The sequence below is a fragment of the Amaranthus tricolor genome, chromosome 10, assembly GCF_026212465.1.
Source record: "Amaranthus tricolor cultivar Red isolate AtriRed21 chromosome 10, ASM2621246v1, whole genome shotgun sequence".
In the NCBI taxonomy this organism is placed as follows: Eukaryota; Viridiplantae; Streptophyta; class Magnoliopsida; order Caryophyllales; family Amaranthaceae; genus Amaranthus; species Amaranthus tricolor.
Genome location: NC_080056.1, coordinates 8,365,962 through 8,376,638, shown reverse-complemented (window position 1 = coordinate 8,376,638; position 10,677 = coordinate 8,365,962). Strand labels below are relative to the sequence as shown.

General features: G+C 30.3%; 1 protein-coding gene across 3 annotated transcripts; it reads right to left on the bottom strand.

The window, feature by feature from the left end:
* Positions 1-4,000: 4,000 nt before the first annotated feature.
* On the bottom strand, positions 4,001-10,446 carry LOC130825232 (VAN3-binding protein-like). Of its 3 annotated transcripts, none has more exons than XM_057690351.1 (7): positions 10,065-10,446; positions 8,441-8,548; positions 6,244-6,670; positions 5,896-6,111; positions 5,735-5,784; positions 5,138-5,195; positions 4,001-4,420 (listed from the first exon to the last, which is right to left on the bottom strand). In XM_057690351.1, exons 1-7 carry the CDS (start codon positions 10,332-10,334, stop codon positions 4,206-4,208), a joined length of 1,344 nt encoding a protein of 447 aa, XP_057546334.1. In that variant the 5' UTR covers positions 10,335-10,446; the 3' UTR covers positions 4,001-4,205. The 3 variants fall into 3 exon arrangements, with proteins under 3 accessions (XP_057546334.1, XP_057546335.1, XP_057546336.1); XM_057690352.1 differs by having other exon boundaries at positions 8,441-8,530; positions 10,065-10,444; XM_057690353.1 differs by having other exon boundaries at positions 4,124-4,347.
* Between the last annotated feature and the right edge of the window lie 231 nt (positions 10,447-10,677).

Below are 10,677 nucleotides of genomic sequence, written 5' to 3'. Positions count from 1 at the left end.
TTTCGATTGGGTTGATCGGGGTATTAATTTGAGATATATTATTTTATCGTGTAGACAGCGAATTCGTAGACAAAGATTATTAGGAGCGTACGTTTGTCTAGGATCTTGTGACAAGGTAATTCTCAATGTCCATCTAATTAGGACTATCCCATTAATATTATGTGCTAAGTAATAATTAATGTGTTTAAATAGAATGCATGATTTTATATGACATTATTTTGTATGATATTATGTTTTATATATTCTCAAATTATATCTACTATTATTTTTGTCAAACTTGAATTTATAATTACTATTTTGATAAAATTTATATTATTATTTTGATAACGAAATTAGATACGGTTTAATTTGAAAGAGAAATACTTATAATATTATTATTTTGATGAAAGTTATATTATTATTTTAATAATGATTTTAAATGCGATTGAATTTGGGAGAAAAATATTATGATATTAATATTGCAATTGAATATTCTTGAGATATATTTTTCTTGGGAAAACCTATGATCATAAAATAAAATGTATAATGTATGTTTGATTATATGTTTGTGTGCACGCGACTAATTATTAAAATATATTAAATCACGTAAAGTGTAACACGAGGGAAATGAAGCTCTTATATTTGTTGTAATCCAAGTATAAGGGTGATGAACATGTTGTCCTGTTTGGTTAGTATAGCTGCCGACAGATATTATTATTTCTGATACTTGATACGATGTTTGGTCTTCCTTCTATTTGTTGTGATCCAAGTAGAAGGGGTGTGCACACTAGGGTTACCTGAGACTACTCTGCTGGCCTTGAATTATTTAGGGTGACGACCTCTTGATGAAGTAGGTATAGGGGTAAAGCCTCGGCCTACTGGCGTTCTCGTTTCCTCAAATTAAAAATTGATTATGTGTTTGTCATTATTAAATATCAAATTAATAAATTGGTTTATGTGATATTACATATATTGTTTTCACAAATTGTTTTTTTTTAAACTCAGCTATATATTATTTTCTAAAATTATTTTCAATTTGATTATATTTTATTTTCTTAAATCATTTTCAAACTTAATCGTTTTATGGGATGGAGTTGTAATTACTCAATTTCCTGATTTTGGGAGTTTTTCCCTTGTTTTTCTTGCATTCTTATGTTGCAGGTTATTGATTGCGTATTTGCGTGGGAATTGTGGAGTGATCGAGGATCACCTAGAAACATAGCTTTTATTAGAGTCGTATTTCAGTTTAAATTTTACCTTAAGTTGTTTAAATTTTATATTGATATAGATTGCGTTTCAGTCTTTTCTTATGTTGTAAGACTCTTTGTTGGATTTAAAGTTATTAAATTATTTCTTAGTCGTTAAGCCTTACATTTATTTAATTAGAAATAGATGTGGCGGTAACACTCCCATGAGTAGGTTTTGGCTCATGTTTTTCATTAAAGGTGTTTTCAAAAGTTCGACCTATTTTGAGGGTGTTACAATTTCACCGTCCCTAAGTCCTTCTTCTGCCTAGATCTTTCTTTTGTCAACTTAAAAATATACTTTTCCCCCTCTTTGGTGTCAAGCTTTTGATAAAAGGCTTCAAACTCGCGATCTTTTAACTTCGCTACTACTTTCTTTGCCACCTATTTTGCTTCTTTATACCTCTCCTTCTTATGTGTCCTATCCTCCTCCTCCGTGCAAGTCATGAGCTCCTTGAATCTGCTGTTTTGTCCTTTATCTTCTTTTGCACTTCTTCGTTCCATCACTCTCTGTACACCTTTTATAACATGTTTTTTTAGTGGTCATAAATTTTATCATAAACTAATATAAATTATATATAATATATTATTTATTTTATAGATACAAAAAAAACTAATAAAAAAATAAATATTAAAAAAATCTAAATAAATAAATAAAATAAAATAAAATAAAAGGAAGTAGTATTGATCCACGTTGAAAGCAAATTGCAAGACCAAGCTCAACCTAATGTTTTCCTCTCTAATCAAGTATTGTAGCTACTATAGAGTAATACATACTATATACAACCCATAAATGGTGTTTTAGGAAAGAGCATCTCGCCTAGAGTTACAAAATCTTCTCGTTACTTTGTTCGGCATTGAAGATCGGTATCTTAGAGTTCTCGGTGGTGTACATAAACGTAGTTCTTGATTGTCATTTGTAATTTGTTTTTCTACTACAAACTTGTAATTTTATTTTAATATTTATTTAATAAATTAAAGTAACCTTTTACAACATAAACTTAGGATTTTTAGTGAGAGGTTTGGGGGATTTTTATCATTTTTTTCATAGAAACATTCTTAGGGGGTGCTTCATTAGATTTTGAATTATATATTGTAATTAAAAAGATCTCTGTTAATAAAATCACATTTAATTGTTTTAGGTGGGGTTTTATAGTCTAATATCACATTAATATTAGGATTTTTCTCCATTCAAATTTGTGTATTTTTCTTTAGTTTTGCAATTCTATTTTTAATTTTTGTAGAGTATCTTCATTGATTATTATCATTCTACTTGACACATGGATATTCTCATAAAAAAACAGGTTGACGCCGTAGAAGCCGAAAACACATCCTGCTATCAATTCCATCATTTCCATCACTCGACTCTACACCATGATTTGTTGAATAACACTTGTTACTTTTGAATGTTTGAATAACACGCTAATTATTATATCTCCAGATCTTGATGTGCTAATTATAGTCCTTTCTATATTAAGTATCATGTATAGTATTGATGTATTCTTTTCTTTTTACCACTTGGTAAATTTTAATATGGTCAATATTTTTGTTATATTATCTTTATCAGTTTTTTGAAATTATACACCAGGTTTCAAGTGCATTGGTTTAGACAATAATATTGACAATATTTGAATTTCTTTAGGATATTATCTAAAAATGTTACTACTATTATATCGACCTATTTTAAAAGATATCTTTTATTAAATTTAAAATAGTTACCAAATATATTGTTTAAACCTATGTATTAAGTACAAGCTGATGATAGACAACAAAGATACCCAAAGGGCTATCCGAGCTTGAGGTCAAAATAAGCTTGTTTTGTTGACAAATTTTTTATTCGCTATTAGAAACAGAGAATAAAATTTTTTTTTCCAAATTCTTTGTTCGCTGTTACTTGCAAGCTTATTTTGTTGATAAATAAAACTAATCTTAAAAGGTAGATCATGTGTCTAATTACCTTATGCCAAAGTGCATAAAATATAAGAGAAGCTTAGGATAAATTAGTTATGCTAGAAAGTTCATTAAAAGGATATGTTATGATATGCAAATTTCTATACGATTTGATGAAGAAGGAAAATTTACATGGTTTAAAATATACAAGTTGTAGAAAATATGAAACGAAAAAATGAAAATTATTTTCATTTAAGAAAAATCGCAAATGAAGTAGGTGTGAAAAGAGAAAAACATAATATAAAAGCATAAACAACTTGGTTACATTGCTTTTTTAATTGATCATGAGTGTTGATTTGAATTATTCAGTTGTTTTAGGGATGGTATTTCGGATCGATTCAAAAAAATTTTGAGTCTACATTAATTTTTTACACAATTTTAAATTTATTTTAAAATTAAGTTAGAATCAACTATAATTACAAAGACTAATAAATATCAAATAATTAAATCTGTTTTAAACATTTATACCACACTCCAATCCATATTCCTCCTTTTGCGTGCCTCACACAGTCAACAATATTGTCTAATGAATCACATGACCCGCAATTTCGCAAATCAAGCATACACAAATTAATCTTTGGAAAAATCAAGGAAGCCAAAAAAAAAAAAAGTCAATCCCATTACATAACATTTGCTCCTTTAATTTGCAACTTTTACATTAGGATAATAAATAGGAGTATTAATTTTAACGAAAGTCAAAAGTTTTAATAAAAAAATAAAAAAAAAAACTCCCCACAAATGGTTAAAATATAGACTCAGTTCCAAATATCAATGTCCTAAATATTTTTTTTTTCCAAGTATGCCCATCTTTTTAACACTCAAGTGTACCTTGCAAAAAAATATCATACTGCTAAAATATATTACTCTATCCGTTTTAATTTGTTTGTTACACTTTGACCAAAAAATTCTCAAAATTCTGGTCAAATTATAACAAATTCAAACAAAAGGAATATAACAACATAACCATAAAACTTGAAACGCATTAATCCTTATACATTGATCACAAAAACATATAGCAAGTACCAAGTATCGTCAGATCTTATGTCTATTGCTCTTGTCGACAGAAAGAGCAAGTAGCCTAGAGACTCCTACGGTCCAAACCTCATATTCTCTATGGCTGCGACACTCAAACTCAACAACACCACGAGCGATGGTATTTAGTCCGAAATATCTCCTGCAATCGCCACCCTCAAGCAAGTGACGACCAGACCAAGGCGGCATATCTTTAATAACTTCAATTACCTCATCTACAATAACATATTTTTTAAAGGGTCAACTAGTAATTTATTTTTTAAATATTTTTATATATAATTATTTTTTCAATTCAAATTTAAGATATCAAAGGTTAAATCCAAGATAACATTGAAATTGGTGTTTTAAGATTTAAATTTGGTCTTTTAAGTCTTAAAATTGGAAATTCTTTTGAAAAAATTATCATACCAAATTTAAGTCTAAGAGTTGGCCTTTTAAGTTTTAAATTTGGCCTTTTAAGTTTATAATTTGATCTTTTAAATTTTAAATTTGGTATAAAAGTATAAAAAAATTTGAAAAAAATCGGGTTGTAGATTATTTGGCCCATTTATGGGTGATTGCACTAATGCAACCGTTTTATACAAGATTTTGTGAAAAGGAAAAGCAGTTACTCTTGTGAGAAACCGCCTCTCAAAGAGACGACCTAAAACAAGAAGACCACAAATTTTTATTTTCTCTTTAATTGATATTATTTAGGCTATTTAGCCTATATATTTAATGTATCTCTCAGAGAGATTATCTCTCACAACAACTTGTGAAAATAAAAAGGGAGAAACCAAGATCAAATAGGATGTCTTTTAATATCTTTACAACCCCATCAATACTTTCTTTCTCAGATCCCTATAAGAAGAGATCATGATTTGGGGTGTGGACCCACATTTAAAACCTTTGTTCATATTATGAATGAGAGACAAAAGCAAATGAGAACTTACACTTTTTATTCTTAGTAATGGTCCCAGCAATGTGTTTGCTTTGCATCTTTAGTGTAACCTGCGACCAGAATTATTAAAACAAAAGGGTGTTTCAAATTTTTAAAGATTGGTATGATCAACTTACATAGCTTCTACTTTTTACTTTAGAAGATTTTGTGGATTACTCCTATATAAAGATGAAACTTATTCTCAAGATACCTATTACTCCATATTCCTATTCAGATCTTGAATTATCAGCTAATCACTTCTACTTTCAGCCAACTTTTCTTAAAGTGCGACTAACACAAAAACCAACAAGTTTTGTATGAGGCCGTCTCACCATGAAACGAACCCATATAATTAGCTCATTTTTCAAATTGTCACTTTAAGATTATAATATGTGAATAATCACTTTAAGGTTATGAGTGATCATTTTAAGACTATAAAAAGTGATCACTTTAAGGTTATAAGTAATCACTTGTCGACATCAGTCCGATAAAGATGGTTTTATCATGAGACTGTCTCATTTGAAAATTTGCAAAAGAACATAATATGACATGTTTTAACATTGAGTCACCCATCACTAACTAGATCGCTTAAGTACATAAATTAGCTTACCTGGTTCATTCTATTGATGTAAACTGATACAATTTTCCAGTGAAGATCACCTGTGTCATGATTAGCAATAGGAAACTCGGTAAAATGTATAACTCGAAAATATTGATATACCGTCAGATAATAGGCCAACAAGGTGGTTTTGGAACTAGCAAGGATGATACCTTTTCGAGTACGTTTCAAAAGCTCACAGCCTCTAGCAAGTAGCTCCCTGCTGCCGATCCGAAAGTTGTCCTCAAGAAATAATTCACCACTGTGACTGCAACTAGAACTGTTGCTGCCAATGCTCATACTCATCCCTTTCTCGGCTGGAAGCACAGCTGCAATGTTCCACACATCCTTTAACGCTCTTGCTTTCATTGTTGCAGCCCCACGCAACGCTGCAAAATGTTGTGAGAAATGACTCATAAAACTTGGAAAAAATGAAGCATCGACAACCACCCATTTCACGCTGCAAAATGCACTAATGATGGATGCAATCGACAAATATAGCAAATGAAACGACGATTTACCTGTGGAAGCAGCAGCAGTTAACGTCATGACATCACCAGGAGATTGAACACGAACAGCAGAGCTAACAACAGACGCTAAAAGCTCCCTGTCCGCACCCATGGCTTCAGCAGCCTCGACACATTGAGCAGCAACAAGTGTAGCAGCAGATGCGACAGCCACATCAGTTTGTGCAGCCTCTTGGTCCTTACCAGTTCTTGATGAAGCAGCAGTTAAAGCAGCCATTGCAGCAATAGCTGAAGCTAAACCTGCCACAGAAACTTTAGCATGGAGCTGTGCATTATGTGCTCTCATCTCTTCCTTCTTTTTTTCTCTCCTGTCTTTAAGCCATCTCCCGACATTCTTCCCAGTTGGGGCTCTTTGAGCAACTCCTGTAAGATTGATGGCTGACCGGTACTGCAAATTGGTCTGATTGTTCTGGCGACCATGCTGCACTTAACCCAAATAGAAAGTTCAAAATCAAACTTTTAATTTCATTTTTCTTTTAAATGTTTCTTTTTTGTCACCGAGAATATAAGATGAAGGTGTCACAGTTGCAGACAGTATAGCATATATAATTACATCAATTAAAGCATGATTTTGTCATTGTTGTGCGACAGCGGAAGCAATAATCGAATAACAATAAAAACAATAAAGAAATTCAATGTAAACAATAAGAAAAACACACCAAGAATTAACGTGGTTTATTATCATTGTAACAGCTACGTTCACAGGCACCAAGATCAAAAGTTTTCATTGTAAATTGCAAAGATTATAAAGATGAATCAAAGATTTCTCACTTGAATAATGGCTCACTTTTCTCTCTTGTGTTTGTGGTAACCCTAAACGGAGCGGACCTAGAAGGTAGCATAGGATTGCACGTGCAACCCCATACTTTGTAAAAACATTTGAAAGTTTTGCTTGCACCAAGAATCAAAATTAGAATCAATCCCCTGGCTGCTAAGCGCATGGTCACTGAGCCAACTGCAACTCTTTGATAATAACTATTCGATACGATTTACTAATAATCAGAAGTTGTATTGTATTTATCAAATACAACAGTAAGTTAATTACTATGTGCATGTCCACTAATTAATGATAATGTTCTTATTGACTAAACTTTTACTATGATTAGATGTCTAATCTAATCATTGATTAATTTCCCTAAATTTATAACTTTTATTTTTTCATTGTTTTAAAATTATTTTTTTGCTTTTCATAATGTGTTGATTTAAAACTGATACTTTATCATCTTTCTTTATAAGTCTATTTTGTTATTAAATTTGTGGGAGTCATTTTTTGCTCAAAAAACTCCTTTCGAAATTGTAAAATACAATAAGCATATACATCCTCCATATCTGCTTTTTTTTTTTTGGAAGTTTACATCCTCCATATCTTAAATGCTAGTAAATTCTTATAAATCTAATTGTGACGAACAAAAAGAAACAAAGAGAGTATTTTGTAATTTATGCTAGTAAATTCTTAAAAATCATGTTCAAAAATTTATATTCCACTCCCTTTGTCTCTTATTGTTTGTGACATTTAATAAAAAAAACTCTCACAATTTTAGTCAAAGCGTCACTCAAAAAATGGAACGAAATGAAAAAATTTCCCGGCACAGGGCTATAGAAGATAAAATTAGGCAACCCTATCATTCAAATCCTGGGTCTGCCACTTACCCTAAACCTAATTTTGGGAGGGGTTTATATAGTATACCTCCTTTTAGAAGACATTAGGGCTAAAACAATATAAGTAACCGGCGTTGTTAAGCGTGTAACCGCTCAGCCACACAAAACCGCAAAAAGCGACAAGTCGTCGCATAATTTCTGATCTAACTTTGCGACATCAGTGAAGAAGCGGTAACTCGTCGCTTATGAAGAGCGACTCGTCGCATACTCTCTGAAAACATACCAAATATCAAAAGACAACTCGTCACTTTCTCCACTCAAAAAGCAACGACACGTCGCCAGACAGCTGTTCTAACTTCACTCATTCTTCATCAATTCATCTATCCCATGACTAAGACTCTAGTTTGAATCACCCAATCATCAACAGTCATAAATTCACAACTAAATACCATTCTGTCATATATAATTACAGATGCAGATCGTATAGCATATATAATTACATCAACTAAATGATTGAGTTAAATCAATGGTACCATAAAAATAAAGTAGACAATATTTAAAAAAAAAAAAAAAGGTAAAGAAGGAGAGAGACCTTGACATGGTCGATTTCAGGAGACACCGGAGAACTATCAGTGAACGAGCCATTCAGTGGTCCACTACTATGCGACAGCCTACCAGATTCCTGTTGAGATACCTCTTGCTGTAATCACAATTTCTCATTATTCCTTTTTACCTTTTTAATTAGTCATATTTATCATCGGGAAAAATTAACTAAAATAATCCAACATTTAATTATTGATTTTTCTATAATAATTTCAATTTAAAGATCACTTATCTAAGAACATGATTGCTCAATTGATGGTTGAGATTATTGAATTTACTTTTTATATTTTCTTAAATTTACATGATTTCTCTTTTTAATTTTTTTAACTTCTTTGTAATTTATTTTTGTATTTACTTTTATTTTTATATAAACTCAAAACAACCAAAAAAATTAACAAATTGAGAAGGCAAATATTCTCAGCTCAAGCAACACATTTGGTACTTCAAGGTAGACAAAAATTGACAAACTAGTAAGTAGTGGACTCGTGTATATTGGTGTATAAATTTAAATAAAATTTAAGAGTTAATTACATATAATTTAATGAGTTTTCTTTTTAAAACATACAATTTTTTCATCAAATGTGGGGCATTGTTTTTTAACTTTATCCCACCAAATTTATCTTATCTTTCTTTTTTATTATGACCTATACTTTTCAAAATTCTTAGTAATGAATTTAATTTACATAACACAAAAAAATTACTTCTAATCTATAGTAGTATAATACTCCACTTCATTTGAGGTGGAGTACAGTACACTACTAAATCCTAAGCATGCGTAGCTAAAATAAAATATCTGTTGAGGAAAAGACAGTGGCTTTATTAAGAAGCTTAATAACCCACAAATATTTGGGCATCTTCTTTGCTTGGAAATCGGAATTTAATCATTCAGCTACCCCCAAGAGCATAGCTACATATATTCTATAAATTATTTTATCTATTTTAAAATAATTATTAATATTATTTTTATCTATAAATACACTAATTTAATTTATTAATATTTTTGATTATATATAATAAATAAATAATTATAAAAATTAAATATCAATAATTTTTATATTAATACGAATCAAATAAAATTTAATTAAATATATTTTAAATTATACATTAAAAACTAATTAGTCGTAAATTATAAATTAAAGATGATCAACAAATAAGAGTAGTTAATATTTTTAATATTATGATATGTTATTAATAAATATCAAAAAATTATACTATCCAAATCTCCAACAACAAAAAATATAATTTATTGATTACCCACCGAATCAATTAAGTTTTACGCTTATTAATTCAATCTAAACTAAACATACTCACTAAGTTTTTCATTTTAGCATTTACGCCATTTCTTCTTTATTGTTCATCAATACTTCTAATTTAATTACTTTTTCTTGTGCACATATTTTTTTCATTTTCATATAAAACATCACATCTCTCCTTTATGTAAGTATTCCGAACGCAACATACTTTTAATTTAGTGTTTTAACAGATCCAAATTGAGAGCATTGAATTAGCAATATGATGCTTAAAATCCAGATTAACCCAAAACACCTGAAGAAAACAACATTTAGCACTTACAAAACAAAAATAGAAAATTAAAGTTAAAAAAAATAGCTTACAGATTGTGACATAATACGCTCCATAATAATCTTTGATGTTTCAGAGGAAGCGAAACTGAACGGATTTCCTTCTTTTACAGCACCATCTTCTTCCGAGAAAATGTGTTTTGAAGGATTAATGGCGGTCTTCGAAATGTCAATTGCCGAGGCACTGAAAGAGTGGGAGAGAAACTCCATTGATTTCTGTAGAGTCTCTGGCGGATGAACCTTGTCCGATTGTGAGGTCGGCTCGGGTCGCCATGGCTGATTGGCAGTTACTCTTTTGTCCATCAGGATTCAGGATATGTATTTTGTGTGTGGGGGTAAACAAGGGAGTGTTTGGCAGATGCTGAGAAGGGTGCAGATGATTTTATAGGGGAGCTACACAGGACAAATGTGTCAGTCTCAAATACATATTTTGGATTTATTTTGAAATTCCTTCTTTTTACTCCCTCTTTCTCACGAAAATTGTATCTAACTACTATATAAAAAGTTAATTTTTGATCATTTATATATTATGAAATTATAAAAACTTAATATTATGAAAATATATTTAATTATACATATTTAAAAATTATAAAAAGTTAATATTATAAAAGTATAAATAGATATTTGACTTTTTGCGCAATCGATT

Coding starts and splice junctions, on each gene's coding strand:
- LOC130825232 (XM_057690351.1), bottom strand. CDS start 10,334: ATGGACAAAAGAGTAACTGCCAATCAGCCATGGCGACCCGAGCCGACC. Junction 8,549..10,064: donor AGCGTATTATGTCACAATCT/GTAAGCTATTTT, acceptor TTGTGATTACAG/CAAGAGGTATCTCAACAGGA. Junction 4,421..5,137: donor CATTACTAAGAATAAAAAGT/GTAAGTTCTCAT, acceptor ATGTTATTGTAG/ATGAGGTAATTGAAGTTATT.